Consider the following 25,010-nt stretch of genomic DNA (forward strand, 5'->3'; position numbering starts at 1 on the left):
GAGGGGGACAAAATGGGTGCAGGGGATCAAGAGGTACAAAGTTTCAGTTATAAAGTAAGTCCATGGAGATATAAAGTACAGCATGGGGAATATAGTCAATAATATTGTATTAACTCTGTATGGTGACAGATAACTACACTTACTATAGTGATCAGTTCACAATGTATACAAATGTTGAATCAATGTGTTGCACAGATGAAATTAATATAATATTGTATAACAATTATACCTCAGCAAAATAAATAAAATGAAGTTGGATTTTAAATTATGTCTTTAGCTGTATTATCATCTTACTCTTGATATACCACTAGAGATATAATTGTAGTACTGATCATTTAAACTATGCTATGTAATTATATTTGTGGTATAAAAAAAAACTTACCTCATTTGACTCTCTAATCAAATCTGTAATATCCACTTTAATATGACTGCTTTTCTCATCACTCACATTTGAACCCTGCTGAACACTTGAAGGCAATGGGCTATCCTTATTAGTGACACTGTCAAAGAACCTATCCAAAAGTGACGGTAATACAAGAATTAGTGGAAGTAAAATGCAGAGAAAATGACAACTAATTTCTCCCTAGTTAGAGGTTAATGTCAACTGAGAGGACAAACAGTGGTCTTATGAAGAAGTGGAATCTGAAGACGGTTAGGAATTAGGAAGAGAGGGGAATGGGATGGTGAAGAAATTATTTCATAGGCAGAGAGGAGAGCATGAGGAAAGCAAATAGGCTCAGAGAGTACTCAGCAAATACCACATAGCCTAGTAAGGATAGAATACAGGATATGTACAGGCATGTAAAGAGAAATAAGAAAGATACATTGAGGCCCTAACACAGAGTGTTCTGAATGCCATAGTGCTTATGTTTTATTCTGTACAAAATGGTATTTGAAGCATCCTTACAATTGTGACCCAAATATTCATTCATTTAACATATATACACACACACGTGCTCCAATATAAAATAACATTCACAGAAAAAGTACTGGGAAAATAAAGCTCAGCCTACCTGATTGAAACTACTTGAAAACCAGAATGATCTCCCCCACTGGATATTTAACATTATCAACTACTCTTCCCCTTCAAACTATTTTTACACAACAATACTTTATAGCTCAAACTGGGACTATGAAAAGTCCCAGCATACTGAATCAACAATATTAGTGTAAATGTGTATGTTATCAAGTGACTTATTTCAGAGGGATTTACTCTCATTATATCTTATTTTGAAACAGAGAAGTGGACATTAGTCCTAGATTTTTTATTCAACTAGCTTTGTGACACTGGGAAAATTGTTTAAAGCTTCTAGGGCTCAGTTTCCTCATCTGTAAAATAAGGGGACTGAACAAGATAATCTCCAAAGGGCTCTCCAGATTTAAATGTTGTGATTCTGACAGTACCTGTTTAAAGTTGTCACAGCTTCAGCATCATCTTTACATGTGAGCAGTTTGTCTAAATTATAGTCAAGTATTGCCAATCCCAGTTGTAAAATGGCCTTTATTCCATCATAGAAGAAACAGTCCACCACATTCACTGCACTTTCAATAGGCAGCACACTAATAAAAAGTGTGAGGAACCAGGAGAGAGAAACTGAGGAAAAGAATGTCATATCGGTCATATGTTCTGTCAGCTGGGGAAAGTGATCCCTGATAAGTTCTTCAAAAACTGCCTGATCCACCAAGGCACCTGACGAACATAAAAAGAAGTTTAAAAATGAACACCCTTCAAAAGGATTCGTTTCTGATACCTTCCCACTTATTAGTATGACAATATATCTCCTTTCTATTCCTTTAATTATGAACTTCTTCAGTGCCTTTCCTATATTTCACACATCTCTTTATCTGCTAGTAAAGTGTCATGAATCAAGAAGCACTAGAGAAACTCAGTTCAAATTCATTTGAACAGTAATTTATTGAGTCTTTATTATGTGCAGAAACCTGTAACAGGCACCGTAAGAGATACACAAATAATGAAATACCCTCATCTTCAAAGAGCTTAATATCTAGAACTTCAGATAAATACTATAATGAATAAATACAAATAACTATAATGAAAGAACTTTAGATAAATACACAAATAACTATAATGAAAGAATGAAACACAATCAGTAACCCAGCCATGATAGTGAAGGCATGTGAGGGTACAAAGTAGAAACCACCTATGTTAGCTTTAAGGTAGAGTATCAAAATCTATAAATATTTGATGACTGAAGAAAATATTATATCATTAACAAACTAAGAACTTGACCCTTCTTTTAAATCTTGAAAATATCAATACAATTCATATAAATGTAGAGATTTCAAGCTGGTTAAAGCTATCTCTCATTAAGAAACTATCCAGTGAAGAAATGGGCAGAAGATATGAACAGACACTTCTCCAAAGAGGACATCCAGATGGCCAACAGACACATGAAACGATGCTCAGCATCCCTCCTCATCAGGGAAATACAAATCAAAACCACACTGAGATACCACCTCACGCCAGTCAGAGGGGCTAAAATGAGCAAATCAGAGAACTCTAGATGCTGGCGAGGATGTGGAGAAACGGGCACCCTCCCACACTGTTGGTGGGAATGTAAACTGGTACAGCCCCTCTGGAAAAGTGTGGAGGTTCCTCAGGAAACTAACAATAGAACTCCCCTAGGACCCAGCAATAGCACTGCTAGGAATTTACCCAAGGGATACAGAAATGCTGAGGCATAGGAGCACATGTACCCCAATGTTCATAGCAGCACTCTCCACAATAGCTAAAACATGGAAAGAGCCTAAGTGTCCATCAACAGATGAATGGATCAAGAAGATGTGGTTTATCTATACCATGGAATACTACATGGCAATGAGAAACAATGAAATCTGGCCATGTGTAGCAACATGGATGGACCTTGAGGGTGTTATGCTGAGCGAAATAAGTCAGGCAGAGAAGGACAAATATCATATGTGTGCACATATAGGAGGACTAGGAGGAACTTAACAGAGGACCAACCGGGAGAAGAAGGGGGGAAAGGGTGGGGGAAAGGGAGAGAGGCAAACCATGAGAGACTCTTGAATGCTGACAAAAACTGAGGACTGATGGATGTGGGGGGGAGGAGGGATGGGCATGGAGGAGGGCACTTGTGGGGATGAGCGCTGGGTGTTATGTGGAAACTAATTTCACAATAAACTATTTGTAAAAAAGAAAAAAGAAAAAAAAAAAAAAAAGAAACTATTCGGGGCACCTGGGTGGCTCAGTCAGTTAAGCGTCCAACCTCGGCTCAGGTCATGATCTCACAGCTCATGAGTTCGAGCCCTGCATCGGGCTCTGTGCTGACAGCCAGCTCAAAGCCTGGAGCCTGTTTCAGATTCTGTATCTCCCTCTCTCTGTGACCCTTCCTTGCTTACACTGTCTCTGTCTCTGTCTCTCTCTTCTCTTCTCTTCTATCTCTCTCTCAGAAATAAATAAAACATCTAAAAAAAAAATGTTCCAGTAGCTCTGGATGCTTCAGATCACCATTGTTTCAGCAATACAGAGATGGTAAACTTAAAATTTCTACTTCTTATTTATTAAGAAACAAACCAGGCATTTCATCTTTAAAAAGCAATGTATTAACCAATCTTTCCAATCATATTCAGTACAAAAAGCTCTTCTGGTGAGCATATCAGTGAATGCGACATTTTGATACTGCTTGCATTTTGTGTATTTCAATACCTAACTGATCAGTTCTTCCACTTGATACATAATTATAAGAGACATATAAATTGTTCAGAAAAAAAACATGTGCTTATATATGGAATATGTGTGTGTGTGTGTGCGCATACACGCACACACTTACCAATGATTCGACGGTTAAAATAATCAGGTAACATCCGTTCACACACAGCAACTAGAAGCCAAAAAGCTTCTTCCTCTTTTGCATACAGAAGCAGCACTGAAGTTAAAATGTTCATTGCCTAAAATTGACAGAAAAATAAATAAATAAATACTACTTGGGTGAGGATTACATTTCTTTTTCAAACCCTAGTTTTTAGTAATAAGAACTATGAAAAGTAAATAGTGTGGGAGAGAGGGAGGAAGGCAAACCATGAAAGACTCTTGAATACTGAGAACTGAGGGCTGATGGGGGTGGGGAAGAGAAGGGAGGTGATGGGCATGGAGGAGGGCACTTGTTGGGATGAGAACTGGGTGTTATATGTAAACCAACTTGACAATAAACTATAAAAGCAAAAAACAACAATATGAAAAGTAATCATAATGAAAACATAAGAACTCTGAGCCAGTCCAAAGCAAAACATGGTAAAGTCTGGCTAACATTTGCAATCAGTTACTTTATACAGTGAATTCAAAGATAAAGCAGTAATATGAATATAGAACAAAATAAGTAAAACCTCTATAATTTTAGACTAAATTCAATGAGTAAAATATCTTAATTATTGCAAATCTGGGAAAAAACATAATTTTCAAAAACATATTAAAATTGGAGAAACAAACTTCATCTGTATTTTCACTACCTATAGGAGAATATCCCGTAGATGTCAATCATTCTAAATTGTGTTCAAAGCTAAACACCTTTCCTCATTTAATAGGATTCTCTTCTTTGCTATCCTAATTTTGATCATGCTCGAAACCCTTTATCTGCCACATCCAACGTGTTTTTATAGCTTGGTTTCTTCTTATAAAATGTCTTTTTGATCTGCTTTATCCTCTTCATTCCACCCTTTCTCTTTGTAATCTATCTTGCAAACAAATGTCAGACAATTACTTCTATACAACATTTGGATCTCCCGTATCCTACCTACTCAGAGACCACCACTGTTAATAAGTTGTACTGTGTGTGTGTGTATGTGTGTGTGTGTGCACGCATCCTTTCCTTCCTTTACCCCTTCTAAAGTTTGATTTTTTTCACTTACCATGATATTATACATTCTCAATGCCATTAAATAATTCTTCTAAATCTGTGTATTTAATGACTATGAAATAATCTGGTAAGTTGAATATACTATTATTTAACCATTCTAATATTGTTGGACATTTAGCTTGAATCCAATTTTTCACTACTATATGTACCACTGCAATGAATGCCTTTGTATACAAATCTTCAAGTGTGTTATTCTTTTCTCAGAAAAGATATGAAAGTATTTAGTCAAAGAACACTATCTCTAAATGACATGATATTATTACCAAATTGTACTCCAGAAAGATTGTACCAATTTATATTCCTGATCAATAGTGTTTGAATGTTTATTTCACTGCTCCTTTGCCAATACTAAGTACTAAGAGTTGTAATAATTATAATTGTCCTTGTTGATTTGATGGTGAAAATGGTATTTCATAGCTTTAATTTGAATTTTTTGACACCAAACTTTCTCTTTTTTACATTTTATCAATCCATCTGTATTTTTGGTTCTATGACTAATCTTTTCATGATGTTGCTCATTTTTATATTTTAATACTTTTTTTAATTAAAAAAAATCTTTTTTACATTTATTTATTTTTGAGAGACAGAGACACAGCGTGAGTGGGGAAGGGTCAGAGAGAGAGAGACACACAGAATCCAAAACAGGCTCCAAGATCTGAACTGTCAGCACTGAGCCAGATGCGCGGCTCGAACCCATGAACCGTGAGATCATGACCTGAGCCGAAGTCGGACGCTCAACCGACTGAGCCACCCAAGTGCCACATTTTAATACTTTTCTTATAGATTTGTGTATTAAGTATGTAGATTCCTTGCCAGATCTGGCACTGTATTTGACCTCAAGTTTAGTTTTTACCCCGCCAATTTTCCTGTGCAAGAAGCCATAATGGCTTAGTTGTTTAAGCATCCAACTTCAGCTCAGGTCATGATCTCATGGTCTGCAGTCCATGCATTCAAGCCCTGCATCGGGCTCTGTGCTGACAGCTCAGAGCCTGGAGCCTGCTTCAGATTCTGTGTCTCCCTCTCTCTGCCCCCTCCCTGCTTGTGCACTTTCTCTCAAAATAATAAATAAACATTAAAAATTATTTAAATAAAAGAAGCCATAATGGGAGGGGACATCAGTGGAAATGGCAGAGTTAAGGCCCTCTGAAAATGCTCTCCTTTATATAAGAAACAAGAACACTGGCAAATAGGGGCACCTGGGTGGCTTAGTCGGTTAAGCGTCTGACTTTCACTTAGGTCATGATCTCCCACTTCGTGGGTTCGAGCCCCGCGTCAGGCTCTGTGCTGACTGCCAGCTCAGAGCCTGGAGCTTGTTTCAGAGTCTGTGACTCCCTCTCTCTCTGACCCTCCCCTGCTCACGCTGTCTCTCTCTATCTCTCCTAGAAATAAATAAAACATTAAAAAAAAAAAGAACATTGGCAAATATTGTCAGAATCAATTTTTCAGAACTCTGAAAATTAACCAAACTCTTATAACAACTCAGAAAGCATTTATTTAATAAAATGGCTGAATCTCAGTAAAAACAGTGAGATCTCTGACATTTTAAATTCCCTGATACCCATACCCACTGCTCAGTTCCACAGTAGCCTTAAAAACCAACACTCCAGCAATCATGGTAAAAACACCTAGCAGTCACTGTAGGGACCAGACAGGGGCTGGAGCTCCTTCAGAGCCCTATTTCCACATAACTGTCATTATTTGACCTGTCTGGCGGTTTCCACATGAAGACTCCACTCACAAGGCTGTGTTTACTTGACCTGACACAGAGTTCATGGTATATAATCCTTTCTCTCAGAGTGTTTGTTGAAAACAATTGGAGGCATTTGTTGAACATGTGGCTTGCTAAGGCAGTGAATAAAAGTTGAATCAAGTAATAGGCTAATAAAGGGTTAAAATGAAAATCTGGGGAATGAGATATCCATAGAGGGCTTTGTAAACCTCTGAGAAATTCCTGGGAATCTAGAAGGCCATGTGCATGATATGGCTTTATGCATGCCCAGAGCTTTGTATATGCTCAAGAAAGAATAGAAAAGGCCCTAAGCTCTCACCTCTGGTTAATCTTGAAGTTCTTCACAAGTAGGACATGATAGGGAATAGAAAAAGAATAGGGAAAAAAAAAATCAACAAAACCAAAAGTTGGTTCTTTGAAAAAATTTTTAAAAAACTGAAAAAAAAAAAAAAAAAAACCAAACACCTTGAAATACCTTTAGGTAGCCTAACCAAAACAATAGAAAACAGACAGAAAAGACTCAAATTATTAAAACTGGGAAACTGAGAACATTACTATCAATCGTAACAGAAATAAAAAGGATTATAAGGGAATATGCTAACAAATGAGATAACCTAGTTATAAAATGGTTAATGAGATAACCTAGACATAAAATGGTTAATTCCTAGAAAAACACAAACTACAGAGACCAATTCAAGGAGAAACAGAAAAATCTGAATAGACCTATAAGAAGTAGAGACCAAATTAGTAATGAAATAATTTCCTGCAAAGAAGACTCTAGAACAAATGACTTCACTAGCAAATTCTACCAAACATTTAAAGAATTAACATCAATCCCTTATAAACTCTTCAGAAAATAGGAGGAAGAAATACTATCCACCTTATTCTATGAGGGAGGCCCTGATATTAAAATCAAAAAGGTATCTCAAGAAAACTATGTATCAGTTTATTTTATGAATATAAATGTAAAAATCCTAAACAAAATACTAGCAAACTGAACCCAATTACACAGAAAAAGGATTATACAACCAAGACCCAGGGAGATTTATCTTGGAAATACAAGGAGGGTCAACATATGAAAATAAATCAATATAATACAGGACATTAACAGAATAAAAGGAAAAAAACCACATGATTATCTCAATAGACAAAGAAAAATGGTTTGACAAAATCCAACACCTTTTCATGATAAAAACACTCAACAAACTAGGAACATATGAGAACTTCCTCAACTAGTCCCATCAATAATGAGTCAGTACAGCTCACATGGCTTCTTGATCAAAAGTAATAAATTCAGACTTTTCCCAGGCTTGAAAGATTCTCCATGATCTTGTCCCACACAAACTTATTTACTTCTTGATTCTAACATAAATCTAGCCAGTCTGATCTCCATGGCAGGCTTATTCTCACATGAATGGTACTGCTCATATTGTTACTTTAACTCAGAATAATTTTCCTTGTGCCCTCCATGTTTCTAACTTTGCTCTCATCTTTTAGAAGTCAAAAGAAAGTGCCACCTACTTTGAAGGTGCCTCTACACTACTATATATAGCTAACATTGCAGATTCTGAGTGTAAGTTCTTTGAGAAAAGAAGTGCTACACTTTTTTTTTTTAACCTCTCAGAGATCCTAAAATATGCTAAACACTTGTAATTTAGGTGATCCATTCACTTAAATAGCTTTTCAAAAAAATTCTCTATTGATAAGATTTAATGAATAGATAGGATTGATACATAATCATTGTAAGTGCTCAGCCCATTATAAAGGAATATGTGGCTGAGACTGCTAGCTATCTACCACAATCCAATCTCCCTTCTTCCATAGTATCTGGACATATATATGCTTGGTCACACTATATTTTGCAGTCTTCTTTGTAAACAGGTGTGGCCATAAGACCAAGACCCACAGAATGTGGATGAAGTGATGTATGCACATTCTAGGCCTACTAGCCAATAAAATCTACAATTGTTTCTCCATGCTCTCTCCTGTTTCCTGTGAATGGTAATGGCAATGAAAGAGCATCTTGGAAGCCATGTTTTGAAGATGACAGGGAGTGGTGCCAGCCTAAGTCCCTGAATAATCTCATGAATGAGAGCTGCCTACGAACTTAAATACTTGCTCTTCTCTATTTATTCCTTTGAGGAAACTTCTATTGTGTTTAAGCTGTTACCTATTTGAGATTATTTGTGGTAGCAGTCTAGCATCCCTAATTAATATAGTGTGCTCCTAAAGGATTTTTTCAATGATTCCCCCATTGTCTACAAAATAAAATTCAAACTCCTGACCTATCCCAATCTACTTGATTTTTTCCCCTCTATCTACTTTGTTTCATTCACCCTACATTTCTTTTTTTTTTTTTACAAATAGTTTATTGTCAAATTAGTTTCCACATAACACCCAGTGCTCATCCCCACAAGTGTCCTCCTCTATGCCCATCCCCCCTTCCCCCCACATCCATCAGTCCTCAGTTTTTGTCAGCATTCAAGAGTCTCTCATGGTTTGCCTCTCTCCCTTTCCCCCACCATCCCCCCCCTTCTTCTCCCCCTTGTTCCTCAGTTAAGTTCCTCCTAATCCTCCTATACGTGCACACATATGATTATTTGTCCTTCTCTGCCTGACTTATTTCACTCAGCATAGCACTCTCAAGGTCCATCCATGTTGCTACACATGGCCAGATTTCATTGTTTCTCATTGCCATGTAGTATTCCATGGTATAGAAAAACCATATCTTCTTGATCCATTCGTCCGTTGATGGACACTTAGGCTCTTTCCATGTTCTTGCTATTGTTGAGAGTGCTGCTATGAACATTGGGGTACATGTGCTCCTATGCATCAGCATTTCTGTATCCCTTGGGTAAATTCCTAGCAGTGCTATTGCTGGGTCCTAGGGGAGTTCTATTGTTAGTTTCCTGAGGAACCTCCACACTGTTTTCCAGAGGGGCTGCACCAGTTTACATTCCCACCAACAGTGTAGGAGTCACCCTACATTTCTAATAAACAAAATGTATGTTCTACATCCATTCCATGTTTACCTCTACCTGTGTTTGGTTACACTGATCCCTCTACCTAGAACATTCTTTCATTTCAGCTCCATACATCCAAAATTCATCAATTATTAGGCCCTACAAATGCTACTACCTCTTCCACAAAGTCTTCTCTGATTCTTCCAGATAAAAATAATTTATCCCTATAATAAATCCTGATAGAACTTTACATTTCTTTAATAATTTGTCCCACGTGCTTTTTATTTGCCAGTGAATATGTTTTAATGCTTACTCATCAATATACTTTCAAGGGCAGGATCCTTATAGGATTCATCTTTATACAGTCGTAACCACCTAGCACAGTATTTTTCTACAGAGCAAGAATTCAATAAATATTTGTTAAATGTAAAAGAAAAATGAAGTAATGAAATATCAATTCTTTTAAGTATTCCTGCTACCATCTTAGATTAAAAATACCCCCTATCAATCTCAGCCCAACCTCTGTCTTTCTAATCACAATTTTCAAGTTAATAGAGCTATATTTGATATGATTTTACCATCTGGAATATGTACACAGATGTGCTCATAATGAAGTCATACCTGGCAGTATCCAATTTTGGGATTCCTGTATGCATAAGCAGTGAGTACCCGCCTCAGAGCAGATATGCCAGTATCACTCTGAAAGGCTGGGTGTTCAGGCAGGGAGCGACGCAAATCACGTTCAATTTCTTCAGTAGCCAAGTTGCACGTCCCTAAGGACTGTTCAACCATTTCAGCATAATAGCCAGGATTAGCAGCCATGTCATTAACAGCTCCTGTAAAGATGATTGCATTAACATACAAAAGAAGAGGAATGTAAAAAAAGCCACTACTTGCATATATACATAAAGAATTGGATAACCTTTAAATTTAGCTTTATACTCAGGTAATATCCTAGTAAAAACAAAAGAAAAGGCTTCACTAGAATATAACATCGGGACACCAATTTAAAAAATATAATTATTTATTTTTGAGGGGAAAGTGGGGGAGACAGAATCCCAAGTCCACACAGAGCCCAATGTGGGGCTCAATCTCATAAACCGTGAGATCCTGACCTGAGCCAAGATCAAGAGAACGCTTAACCAACTGATTTTATCCATTAGAATTTTCAATAACTGTGTTTTTTTTCTCCCTTAAATTCCTTGGACACTAGAGCTAGAGATATTCCCAATTAGCCATATCTTGGCTAGTAAACTAATTTGCTCAGACAATGGATATGTGGATATATAAGTAAGTACACATAACTACCTTACTCTCTTTGACTAGTCTGAACTCACGATGAGTAAGGGTTTCTTCCAGCTATCTTTGTAATTATTTTTACTTAGTGCATAACTCCTAGAAGGGGCATAGCTAATGTTGGTTAGTAAAGTGAATAAATACCTGAAAAAAGCATCCATAGCTCTCCTCTTAAGGTCTCTGGAATTCCTCTTACAACCAGATCTCGAGTCTTTTTGGTCCGAAACATGCTAACACCACGTCCACATTCTGTAAACAGGATGTTCCATGACTGTTCCTTCATCTTTTCTTTCAGCTGTAACAAAAAATCAAAGCAACTAAATATGGTGAGAAAGAAACTTTCAAATAACTTGAAAACTCTCTTCAGTGGGAAACAATACCTGTGGAAATCAAGAGCAAAGAAATTCAAAATCAGTATTCACAGAGGGGCCAAACACTGGAGCACTCATCATAAATCTTTCAAATCCACATGAGCATAATAGCTTTATTTTACTATTTTACTTCTTACCTAAACTCATATAAAAATGGAAAAAAGCATTACACTTCAGAGGTAAAACTTTGAACCATCATTCTCCCCCAATCACCTCAATTTTAGAATTATTGGCAATCTATGCATATAAAACACAATGTTCAATTTTTCTTAATTCTTGATAATAGCCCTTTTGGTTTTTTTAAACTGCCTTTTTGTGTGATGGAATGAAATAAGTCACACAGCAGTACCTGCTGGAAAACCTTTTCAAGCACCAAAATTAAAGTTTTCAGTTGTGATACCTTCCAGTCTGCTCTAAGATTTTTATTTTTGATCAACTGTTTCAGTCCATAGATTTAAATATTTTGTTTTCATACCATTTTGGAATTAAGATTCTCCAAATTCTGAGGGTGAAATACTGTCATTAAGGCTTCGGTGTTCACAGTTTTACTGCATTCTCTCTGACACGTCAAAGACCGTACCTCAATATTATCGGATGGGTCTGTAGAATCAGAACTAATAGGAACCTGAAAAAGAAAAAATATAATTGTCCCAAATGTATGCTTAAAAGATTCTGCAAGAAGAAAAAGTGCTCATGCTTTATCTGTCATTTATAAAGCACAATCTGTCTACATAATAAATACTGAATCAATGTCTCACAGAGACTTGTTTTTCTTTCAAAATTAGAGATAGCAACAAATTAGCATCTGGAACAGCAAACTCAGGACCTCAATGAACCCACTCCCCTTCAAAAACAAAATACTGGCAAAGGATTAAAAAATACCCGTTCAGAACACTGGAAATGAACCAAAGGCACAGAACGAACTGAAAAGCATAGATACAAATAAAACTAATAATGAACCTCAGTAGGAACACCAGATTCTGTGAAGTTTTAACATGAGGCTGTCTATTCTCATCATCCCTCCCTCCCAAGCTTAGAGGTATGGTAGCCATGAAAGCCTACATTAACACAGCCAAAGGGTTTTCTGGAGCTTCACTAAAATCCCCATCCCCAGAACACAGACAATATTTTGACCAGACTAGCAGCTCCCTAGAAAACCCGCATTTCCAGGGTGGTACCGTTTGATTCAGAGCTAGGTCTGTGAAAAAAGCCCAGTCCCCAGGGCATTACAGAAAGCCTTAGTAATCTGCTGATAACAACACAGATGCCTAAGGCTATGATTTCAGTTTGGGGGAAACTAGAGCCTGGTTAAAAATCTAAAAGAAGATCTGGATAACCAAAGGGAACTTTGAAAGATTTTAACATATTCTTGGAGATCTAGAAGTATCTGTGCATGTACAGGGGTGTGAAACTGCCCAGGAAAGAAAGGAGACAGGGGAAGGCCCCAGTTGCTCGATTCTGGCCTTCTCTGGAGGTAAGAAATAAAAGCTAAGGCTGATTTAAAAGCTTCCAGAAGTCTGAGATATACCTTCACATAAAGATTCCCTTTGCAAAAAGTAGAAAATTTAATGGTTCACAGCATTTAAGGAACTCTCTGACCCATCACTGGCTGACCACTAATTTATACTGACTCAAGGGGGTAATCAGAGAAAGCCAGGTTTAAAAAAAAAAAACAAAAAACAAGAACTATTTTTTAAAAGCAACCAATGGAAAACGTCTTTGAAAGGACCCAGTTCCTGGATTTTGTAAACTAAGAATGTATAGTAGCTATTATAAACATATTAAAAGAATAAAAGGAAATTACGTTTAAAAAAATAAGGACCCACTAACAAGTGGGCAAAAGATCTGAGTAAAGACCTCTCCAAAGAAGATAAAAAGATGACAAATAATCATATGAAAAGATGTTCAATATTCTATCATTAGGGAATTCCAAATGAAAAAAACGAGATACTATTGGCTATTAAAATGGCTAAAATCCAAAACACTGACATGAACAAGTACTTGCTGCTGAGGATATGGAACAAGAAATCTCATTCATTGCTGGTGGAAATGCAAAAATGGTACAGCCAATTTGGAAGATGGCTGGCAGTTTCTTATAAAGCAAAACATAGCCTATGATATGATTGAGGAATTGTGCTCCTAGGTACATATCCAACTAGTTGAAAACGTATGTCCACACAAAAACCCTCAAGTGAAATGTTTATAGCAGCTTTATTCATAGCTGCCAAAAATTGAAGGCAACCAAGGTATCCCTATTAAAGGTGAATGGATAAACGCTGTGGTATATCCAGACATGAAATATTTATCCACAATTTAAAAAACTATCAATAAAACATAAAGAAATTTTAAAAATCTGAACTTACTAATAACATGTAAGGACATTGACTCTGTAATCCAAAACCTCCAACCAAAGAAAAGCCCTGGACCAGATGGCTTCATGGGTGAATTCTACTAATCATTTGAAGAAGAATTAATGCCAATCCTTCTCAAATTCTTCCAAAAAACTGAAGGGGATGGGAAAACTCCCAAAATAATTTTATAACGCCAGAATATCCAACACTAAAGCCAAATAAGAACAGGACAAGAAAAGAATTACAAGCCAAAATCCCAAGGAATACAGATGCAAAAATTCTCAACATCATACTAGCAAATCAAATTTAATAGCACTTTAAAAGGATCATACACTATGATGAAGTGGGATTTATCCCTGGGAGGGAAGAATAGTTCAACATACACAATCAATAAATGGCATACAACACATGAAAAGAATAAAAAAATAAAAATCATAAGATCATCCCAAAAACCATTGGACAAAATTCAATGTCCTTTCATGATAAAAACTTTCAAGAAAGTGGGTTTAGAAGACACATACCTCAATATAATAAAGGCCATAAATGACAAGCCCACAGCTAACATCATACTCCATGGTAAAATGTTGAAAGCTTTCCCTTTGAGATCAAGAACAAGATAAACCAGGCTACTCTCACCACTCCTATTCAACATAGTCCTAAAAGTCCCAGCTAGAGCCATCAGTGAAGAGAACCAAAGAAAATGCATGCAAATAGGAAAGGAAGAAATCAAATTGTTTCTGTTTGCTGATTAAAGGATTTTGCATACAGAAAACCCTAAAGATTCTACCAAAAAACTACTAGAAGTGATAAATTAAGTCAGTAAAGTTGCATAATACAAAATCAATGTACAGAAAACTGCATCATTCCTAAGCGGGAGAAGAAGGGCGGAAATGGTGGGGGAAAGGGAGAGAGGCAAACCATGAGAGACTCTTGAATGCTGACAAAAACTGAGGACTGATGGATGTGGGGGGGAGGGGGGGAGGGGCATGGAGGAGGGCACTTTGGGGATGAGCACTGAGTGTTATGTAGAAACTAATTTGACAATAAACTATTTGTAAAAAAAAATAAATAAATAAAAAATAAAAAAAAAAAGAAAACTGCATCATTCCTATACACTAATAATGAAACAGCAGAAAACGAAATTAAGAAAATAATCCCATTTACAATTGCAACAAAAATAATAAAATATCTAGGAATAAAATTAACCAAAGAGGTGAAAGGCTTGTACTCTGAAACCTATAAAACACTGATGAAAGAAATTCAAGACAACACAAAGAAATGTAAAGATATTCCATGCTCATGGGTTGGAAGTACAAATATTGTTAAAATGTCTGCATTACCCAAAGCAATATATATACTTAATGTAATCCCTATCAAAATACCAACAACATTTTCCACAGGACTATAATAAATAATTCTAAAATTTGTACAGAACTACAAAAGACTTTGAATAGCCAAAGCAATCTTGAAAAAGAAAAACAAAACTGGAAGTATCATAATTCTAAACTTCAAATTATAATACAAAGTGGTAGTAATTAAAACAGCATGGTACAGGCATAAAAATAGACATATAGATCAATGGAAGAGAACAGAAAACTCAGAAATAAACCCACAATTATATGGTCAATTAATCTTCAACAAAGGAGGAATGAATATCTAAAGGGAAAATGACAGTCTTTCTTTTGGTGCTTGCAAAGTTTTTCCAGCAAGTACTACTGTGTGACTTATTTCATTCCATCACACAAAAAGGCTATTTAAAAAAAAACCCAGGGGGGTGCAGCCATCCTGGAAAACAGTATGGAGGTTCCTGAAAAAATTAATAATAGGGGCGCCTGGGTGGCTCAGTCAGTTAAGTGTCCAACTCTTGATTTTGGCTCAGGACATACATGATCTTGTGGTTCCTGAGTTCCAACCCCACGTCCAGCTCTAGTGCAGAGCCTGCTTGAGATTCTCTCCCCTCTCTCCTCCCCTCCCCTGTGTGTACTCTCTCTCAAAATAGATAAATAAACTTTGAAAAAAAATAAAAATAGAACTATTCTATGACCCAGCAATTATACTACTAGGTATTTATCCAAAGGATACAAAAATGTTGTTTCAAAGAGGCACATGCACCCCAATGTTTATAGCAGTGTTATTAACAATAGCCAAATATGGAAAGAGCCCAAATGTCCATCGACTGATGAATGGATAAAGAAGATGTGGTATATGTATACAACAGAATATTACTCGGTGACCAAAAAAAAAAAAAAAAAGAATGAAATCTTGCCGTTTGCAACAATGTGGATGGAACTAGAGTGTATTATGTTGAGAAATTAGAGAAAGTTGAATATCACGTGACTTCATTCATATGTGGAATTCAAGAAACACAACAGATGAACACAGGGGAAGGGAAGGAAAAATAAGATAAATACAGAGAGGGAAACCAACCATAAGAGACTCTTAAATACAGAGAAACTGAGAGGCTGGCAGGGGAGATGGGTGTAGAAATGGGCTTAACAGGTGATGGGCATTAAGGAGGTCACTTGCTGGGATGAGCACCTGGTGTTATACGTAAGTGATAAAATTAATACTACATTGTATCTTAACTAACTTGAATTTAAATAAATAAATTTTCTAAAAAAATTAATTTTAAAAAGCCAAAATAAACTATTGGGACTATGTCAAAATAAAAGGTTTCTGTACAATGAAGAAAGCAATCCACAAAACTAAAAGGCAACCTACTGAAAAGCAGAAGATATTTGCAAATGATATATCTGGTAAAGGCTAGTATCCAAAACATATAAAGAACTTATACAGCTCAATACCCACCCCAAAAAAACAAAAAAATCCAACTAAAAAATGGGCAGAAGACATAAACAGACATTTCTCCAAAGAAGACATACGGATGGACAACAGACACATGAAAAGATGCTCATTGTCACTCCTCATCAGGGAAATGAAAATCAAAGCTACAATGAGATACCACCTCACACCTGTCAGAATGGTTAAAATAAACAACATAAACAACAGGTGTTGATAAGGATGTGGAGAAAATGGAGTCCTATTGCACTGCTGGTGGGAATGAAACTGGTTTAGCCACTGTGGAAAACAATATAGAGGTTCCTCAAAAAGTTAAAAATAAAACCAGTCTACAATCCAATAATTAATTGCACTACTGTGTATTTACACAATGAAATACAAAAACACTAATTCAAAAGGATACATGCACCTCTATGTTTACAGCAGCATTATTTACAATAGCCAAACTATAGAAACAGCCCAAGTGTCCATGGATAGGTGAATGGATTTTAAAAATGGGTGTGTATGTATATTATTCAGCCATAAAAAAGGAAATCTTGCCATTTGCAACAACATGGATAGAGCTAGAGAGTATAATGCTAAGCGAAATAACTCAGCCAGAGAAAGACAAATACCACATTATCTCACTCATATGTAGAATTTAAGAAATAAAACAAACAAGCATGGGGGTAGAAAGAGAGCGAGGCAAACCAAGAAACAGACTCTTAACTATAGAGAACAAACTGATGGTTACCAGAGGGAAGGTAGATGGGGGATGGGGCAAATAGGGGATGAGGATTAAAGAGAACACTGGAAAAAAATCCATTTCCTAGCAAACCCATATACTAACCGGTATTTTGTACATATCCTTATTAGACCTCTAGAAATGGGTAAGAGAAACTAGAAGACTTTTGAACTCTGACATACAGCCGAAAAGATGATAAACTCATTCTGAAACAAAATCCTTTCTTGACAACTGAGCATACCCAACTCGTAGAGGCACCTGAGAGTTTTCAGGGAAAAATTCCAGTTCTTCAGGTTTAAGACACACAGATAAACAGAAGGAAAAAGATAAGCAGTGCATTAAATCTAACAGAGAATGAACCTGAAATGGAATGGGATAGGGGAAAAAAGTGACGTAAACAAGAATATAGAAGCATTGGGAGAGAAACTATCAGGACTGATCAGATTTTGCCTATGTCCTGACATCAAACTAAGGAATATCCTGGCTGCACACCTGAAGAGAATGAAAGATTATAAAGCTGGGGCAAAAAAATTCTTGATGGTCAACATGAAGATTCTATGTCTGGAACTGAGATATATGTATTTTTAGATTATATGCTTTCACTGTGTTTTTCTATTATCAAAGAGGAAGTTAGTTTTATCAATACTGCATTATAATGGACTGAGCATAATATTTTTAGCCTCTACTATGGAGAGATAAAAGCCTCTATAATCCAATCCAAATAAAATAACATAGCCAGTAAAACCAATGTTGATTTTTTTCTTCAAAGTTTTAATTAAAATACAATAGTAAAAATGTGATACTTTATCAATCTATTAAAACATGAGTTTCCTAGGCATTAAAAATGAAAATTTGAATCAAAACTATCTACATTTCTATAAAGGACGTACTAAACATCAAAATCAAGCTTTTAACTATCCTTTGCCAAGAATATTTGCTTTTCCTAATACTTTACTAGTAAACAGCTTTGTCACTATTTTGCTTTGGGCTATATTATGTAAGTAAGGCTGAGCTACTTGATATTAAATAAATGATATTCAGACTGGTTTAAAATTGTGGTCTCTCCGCAGCAGTAAGAGAATCCTTTTTCAAGTCTTTATTAAATTCTCAAATATAGTTTGAGTTATTAAAATATTATTAAAATGTTGAGTTATTTCATGTTATGTGAAAGTACAAGATACTGTAGATATAGTCAAAAAAGATCAAATGGTAATAATTTTTTAAAATATGAGTTCCTAAAAAAGGATAATTTTCACTTCTGCTTTAAGTGACCTACAGAATGTAATTTCTTTGGTTTTAGTCTTTTTAAAAAAAATAACCCTAAAGTATGAATACAAAAGATACTATGAATTCCTTTTGAAAAACCATACAAAACACAAAGTTTTATTAAACAATGATTTGATTGTTATATAATTACCTCTGTGCTAACATCATGACATGGAGCAGAAGCTGCTCCGCACTTGAGTCTGAGTTTTGCCACCAGTTGCTCAAAGTCTTTAACTTCACTGAAGCGAAAAGCTGTCTTTCCTTTGATGCTAACGATGACAGATTTGGTGGAATCATTTGTTTTATCTATAGCTAAGACCTGGGGGGTAAAAACATTTCAAATGAATCACATTCTCCCTTGTTACTAACACTTTCAGGCAAAATATGTTTAGCTTACTCTTTTTTTTTGAGAGAGAGAGCGAGAAAAGCATGTATGCACCCATGTGAGTGGAGGAGGGATAGAGAATCTTAAGTAGGTTCCACACCCAGCGTGGAGCCCAATGTGAAGCTCAATCTCACAATCATGACCTGAACCAAAATCAAGAGTGGGATGCTTAATCAACTGAGCCACCCAGGCACGACTTTAGCTTACTCTTTTGAGACTAAAGTTTTGGTCCATGGTATGACTTACTAAGAAACAGACTTGCAGGGGGGCGGGTGGCAGCACCTGGGTGGCTCAATCAGTTAAGCATTCGACTTTTGATTTTTGTTCAGGTCATCATCTCATGTTTCATGAGACAGAGCTTGGCATCAGGCTCTGCAAAAACAACATGGAGCCTGCTTGAGATTGTCTCTCTCCGTACCTCACTGCTCATTCTTTCTCTTTCTAAAGAAGCAAACAAACAAACAAACTTTTAAAAAAATAGAAGACACGGGGTGCTTGGGTGGCTCAGCTGGTTAAGCATCCAACTCTTGATTTCAGCTCAGGTCATGATCTCATGGTTTGTGAGATCAAGTCCCATGTCAGGCTCTGTACTGACAGCATGGAGCCTGCTTGGGATTCTCTCTCTCCCTCTCTCTCTACCCCTCCCCTGCTTGCTCTCTCCCTAAAATTAAACTAAAAACTTTTTTTTAAATAGACTTTGGGTACTATTTGCACCACTTGACACAAGTAACCTCAGTGCAAGTTACTTCACTTCTCAAGGAAAAGGTTTACTTAACGTGTAGTCTTTAAAAATGACACTACAAATGTAAAAATTCAGTGCTATAATGCTGACAATTTATTCCTAACTTACATAAAAGCTATCAATTCTATTCCCTTTGACTATGTGTACCAAATGTAATAGTCTAAGTTTTGGTACTCCTGTCATAAATGCCTGAGTGATCATGTTCTATCATGAGTCATCCTAAACCCTCATCTGGTTTGTAAATTTTTATTTTTTTCTATCTTCACTTTAAATAAGAGCTCTTATTCTAGTACTCTTTTCCTGAAGAATGGTATGCTTATTCTGAAGAATAATACTGGGCTTATAAAAACGATTATGTAAAAATTACTAAAAGGATAGTGCATATTGAGATTTTAATAATTTACAGAATAACAGGATATTTCACTCTGTGAATGATAGCATTTTCAAACTAAGAACTGATATGTAACCAAATTCATATTACCTCTCGTAATGGAATAATTATACTACATAGACTGCCATCCTGGCTAACAAAGCAGATATAGTTTTCTGAGATGCACATTTTTCCATGAGTATTAAAGTGGCTGAATGGTAACCATAAGCAACATTCATGTACTTCTTTCAAAGCCTCTTCTTTGGGGAGCCTAAAAAAAGCACTGAACTGCTCACTGTGGGCTCGATTTTCCAGACCTCTGTAGGAAAGAAAAAAGGGGGCTCAAATAATGACTTCTAAAATGCACACATGACCATATTGATTAATCTAAATGTACTGTAGAGCAGAAAGTTTAAATACTACATGCTATGTTCTTCAACAAATTATGAAATGGGAGAAACACACTAATTCATAATAAATTCATTTTCTTTGTTCCCTTTTCCAATTTTGTTTTACTACTAGATTACAAGGCACAAAAGTTAGAGATGAAGTAGGACTGCATCTGTTAAAGAATGATCTGCTGGAGGATTATTATTATACATCCATAATATGAAATTATGGCAAAACCAATAATGGCAAGCAATAATTTTTATATGTGGTTATCAGAAAATCAAGAGTCACCCAGTTCAAATAAAATAAAAATGAAAAATGAAAAATAAAAATTTGTGGCATCAAAATTTAGATAAGAATAGTGCATAAAAGATAATATTAAAATTAAGTGAAGCAAACATTTAAATTAATGTTTTAAAAAATCCAAAGTAGAGGCAAGATAAAACAACACTGCTTGCACAGTATTGGGCAAAGGAGAGGCATCAACAAATAAAGACGACTTCTTAACTGGTATATAAATATATGAATAAAAAATAATTGCTTAAAATAGTACAATTTTTCTAGAGGCAGTAAACACTGGTGTTAAGCAGCAATGCCATCTGGGGTAGTAAGTAAATTATGCAAGTTCTAAATCAAAGCCAACAAAGTTAAAATCAAATTCATCTTTCCAGCATATACTATTTGAATATGTGGTATTTCATCATGTCTTTCAAAATAATTCTGATGAACAAAAAGCCACATTAATTTTACCTCATTGAAATTATAATTTGGTGGGTTATTTTACTATTATTTTAAAAGATGAGGTCTATTTATATAAATGAAAAGTGTCCATGATATATTATTTTAAGGGAGGGAAACAGGCTATGGAATAATATGTGATGTTAAGTCCCAACCATGATTTTTGCGAATATTTTTTAATTAATGCATTAGAAAGCCTGGAAAGATATACACTGAACTATTGCTATTGGGCTTCTGCATTGTTTAAATTAGAGAAGTAATACATATGTGTAAAAACAATAAACCGAAACAATAAAGATATTCAATCTTACAAAAAAGTCATTTGGATACTAAGCCTGAATAAGCTATTGTTCTTAACTTACTAGAAACAAGGATTTAGATATATATGATTTTTAGTAGGCTTTCTTAAAATGCACATAGACAAAAATGAATATCCTAGATCTAATTCAAATAATACAGACTTGGTAATGAATAACTCCTTGATAGATGGCCTTTTAGAAGATATTCTAAAGGAAATAAAATAGCTAAAAAGTTTATTTTTATGGTGGCCAATCAAGGAACAAATTACAAAAACAAATGCTCAACTATAATACAAACAGGATTCCTAATCCTTATTATAGACTTCTATTTATAAATTATATACACTAGGACCTGTAAAAAATTCACCTCACTGATCTATTTTCCAGAAAAGCAGACACACTCACAAAGAAGTTCTCATGTATTCAGATTTTAGAAATGGTTTAGAAATAGGCCAGAGGAACAACTATACCAGTTAGGGCTATGTAGTAATCACACAACCCTCTAGAGTTGATTATGTGTGAACCAGAACCCACTTGTTCTGGTCCATCCATAAGACTGCAGCTTAGGTTCCTCTCACAGTTTCCCATAATCTACATCCTTGTGCTGGGGGCCAGAAGCTGCATTCACTAGCTGTTTCTAGATGCTCTTTTCTCTCCCTCTCCTTTGGCATGCACGTTTCATTCAACTGTTCTGTTAAGCAGTACAGAAGAACTCTGGTTCATTTCAGCAAACCAAATATAGTGGCAAACAGCTATCAGAGATATTTCTCATGCAGGCATTAATAATGATTAACATTAATCTAGGGTTTTATATTTTATAAAGTGCTTTCACACATTATCTTGTTCATTCATTCCTCACTAGTGCTCTCTGAGGTAGAAATGATAGATGAGGAAACGAGGGTCCTGAGAGAGAATGACTTGTCCAAGGGTTGCTGTACTCTCTTTCTAAAGTCCACGCTTCACTGACTCTACTAACTTGCTTCCTCATAAAAAAAAAAAGATGGTGTCTATAAATTATGTTTAAAAACAAACAATATATCTTACAATATCAGACTTGAAGCTGTCTAGACTACACATAGAGAAATTTAGACCAGCTATGCATACAAAAATCTCTATATTTCTAAAAGCACTCTAGGGAAAATTCTACTGAGATCTCAATAAATAATTTTCAAAACTAACTTCTATTACTTCTAAGGATTAAACTCAATGAAGGGGATACTACTTGTGAAATGCATCTGAATAAGCTAAAAAAAATCCCACATATTGACGATTAATTCCAAAGAAATATTACCATATAACATAGATTAATGATAATCAATGTTGCTGTTCTTTGGTCAAACAATACTTTAAAAAGTATTAATTAAGCTTTGAATACCTCTTGGTGATTTGTAGAGGATCATCAAGGATTGGGTCATTAGCAAATGTTTCCTTATCAAAAAGTCTCTTTATAGCATAGTTTGCCAGCTGTTCCATAAGAAGATATGTTTCATTAATATGCAAAAACATTGAAAAGTAGTGATTCTCCCCTTGGGAACACACATGAATACTCTCTGTTAGTATAACATTTGAAGTCTTTTCAAGTTTTGAGACTGCATCCCAGGAGATAATGAGTTTGACTGCAAATAAGAATTATAAACAGGTATGATTAAATTTCTCAATATTGATTAATGTTTCTCAATCAGCTCTTTTGAAACAACAGTTAACACCTGAAAAATGCTACAAACTAAAATACTTGAGACTTCAAGATTAGTTAAAATTTTGAAGCATAACCATGAACATACAATAACTGATGATTTTAGGAACAGATGTAATTTTAAAGGATTAAAAAAATTATTCTCATTTTATATTTAAACCTGTTACTTTACATAATTGCATAATCACTGATGTAAAAGCTATATGTGTGCTATGAACATTACTGTTTGATTCTTCTTTATAACTCTGGGCCATTAGGTACTATGGCTACTACATTTATATTGTAAATTAAAACATGGATTGCAGAAAGTAGATAGTTTAGAATAAGAAAGGAGTTATATGCCAGGTCACCATCATCATTTAATATTCATTCAATTCCCACAATATGCAAGGCACATACATACTTCTAATGGCTCCTATGTTAAGCAACCAGCCATTAAAGGATTCTTTCTCCAGATGAAGTGAATTTTTTTAATGTACAGTTTAATTACTCTTTATATCAATCCATTACTTTATATACAACCTAATAACACCATAGAGTTGATAGGTCAGCAAGTTCAAAGTCATGGTAAGCAACAGAAACCACTTACTTTCTGATCCCAACAAAAAAGAATAGAAGCTCAGAAAGTTGGTGCTAAGATAGAGCCAACCCTGACAAGGAACCCGTCCTTTCCAATAACTGCATGAATAATAGGTCACTAACTTCTCCTGCTCTGGTAAACCAAAACATTTTTCAAATTTCAAAAGGGCTTCTCGAAATTTCTCAGGATCATCTTCTTTTGCAAAAGACTGTTTTCCCTCTTCAGCAATTAATCCCTACAGGAGACAAATAATTTTTGAAAATTATTAGCTACCAACAAAAATACATTTTATATATTTAAATAGTTCACTGAATAAAACTGTGTACATACATGCTTCTCTTAGGACAGATGTGAGCAAATTTTCTTTAATTTTCTAATGCCGCACAAGGAGCTACCACAAATATGGGTGCTAAATATTTCTTTGAATTAAGTAAAGGGCTCATTCAAATTCTAAATTCAAGAAATACTGAAATGAAAATATCCCTAAGCGTACTCACAAGGGCACTAAAAACTAATCACTGACTTTTATAATTTTCTTTAGCACTGATTCTGACATTCTTATGTGTTCTGCCAATACTGAAAGGTGTCAGTAAAACAATGATCTTCCACATGTGTTTGATCTTAGGGTCAAAGATTTTAGTATTCCATCTACAAAATATATCCATCACTTACTCTTATCTTTCCTTGTACAAAATTGGTAATATCTTCATTTGAATCAAACACAGATAAGGTCTTCATGATGTTTTGTTCCAACCAATCCCAATGTTTGGTTATTTCTTCTCTGTTGGCTCCTGATTCATAATGAAAGAGAATAAAAGACTGAAGGGAAACACCACAACAAAATTGCTCTTGATATTCACAAGCTTTGTTTAAAAAGAAATAAAAGTATATTTGCTCATTTTCAAAAATGATGATCATAACGGAATAAAGATATTAATTACACTTATTCTCTACTTCATCTGTATATGTGGGGATAAATACTATTTTTCATTGTTAAGTGAAAGAATAAAATATTTAATAAGAAGGGGAAAAGGTAAACACAACTCATGAGCAAAGACAGAAAATTCTGAAAACAAGATGCCAGTAACTGGTACCTACAGCAACTAGTATTTTTTAAGAGAATATACAGAGTGCCAGAAACATATATAATTCTTGGTCTTCAAATAATACAGTTAGTACTGTGCATATAATCTGTGTGACTACAAACAGCATGTATATGACAATACTATGTGAAATGTGGATTTTCAGCAGTGGCAACTCTACTTCTATTAGAAGGTGAAGCCTTTGTTCAGTCACCCTTTTCATTAAAAGGCCTAGTGAACTTAAAGAAGTTTAATAAAAGAGGTTAGAAACCTTATTACAAGAAAGTAAATCCATGTGACCTGCCAGATCAGTGTTAGGTGGCTTGTTGAGGGTGAG

At 35.3% G+C, this 25,010-nt stretch overlaps 1 protein-coding gene across 1 annotated transcript in view; it reads right to left on the reverse strand.

The window, feature by feature from the left end:
* Window positions 1-25,010, reverse strand: part of TBC1D8B (TBC1 domain family member 8B) — a 63,756-nt gene that overhangs the window by 14,911 nt on the left and 23,835 nt on the right. The window contains exons 3-13 of the mRNA XM_039233476.1: window positions 24,264-24,382; window positions 23,601-23,826; window positions 22,694-22,934; window positions 20,003-20,210; window positions 18,546-18,713; window positions 11,730-11,879; window positions 11,028-11,178; window positions 10,209-10,423; window positions 3,813-3,930; window positions 1,405-1,690; window positions 383-512 (exon numbers count right to left, since the gene is read on the reverse strand). Of these exons, the coding sequence (XP_039089407.1) occupies window positions 383-512; window positions 1,405-1,690; window positions 3,813-3,930; window positions 10,209-10,423; window positions 11,028-11,178; window positions 11,730-11,879; window positions 18,546-18,713; window positions 20,003-20,210; window positions 22,694-22,934; window positions 23,601-23,826; window positions 24,264-24,382 (2,012 nt within the window). The remainder of the gene's footprint in view (window positions 1-382; window positions 513-1,404; window positions 1,691-3,812; window positions 3,931-10,208; window positions 10,424-11,027; window positions 11,179-11,729; window positions 11,880-18,545; window positions 18,714-20,002; window positions 20,211-22,693; window positions 22,935-23,600; window positions 23,827-24,263; window positions 24,383-25,010) is intronic.

Source organism: Hyaena hyaena, unplaced genomic scaffold (genome assembly GCF_003009895.1).
Source record: "Hyaena hyaena isolate Hyena2069 unplaced genomic scaffold, ASM300989v1 scaffold_77, whole genome shotgun sequence".
In the NCBI taxonomy this organism is placed as follows: domain Eukaryota; kingdom Metazoa; phylum Chordata; class Mammalia; order Carnivora; family Hyaenidae; genus Hyaena; species Hyaena hyaena.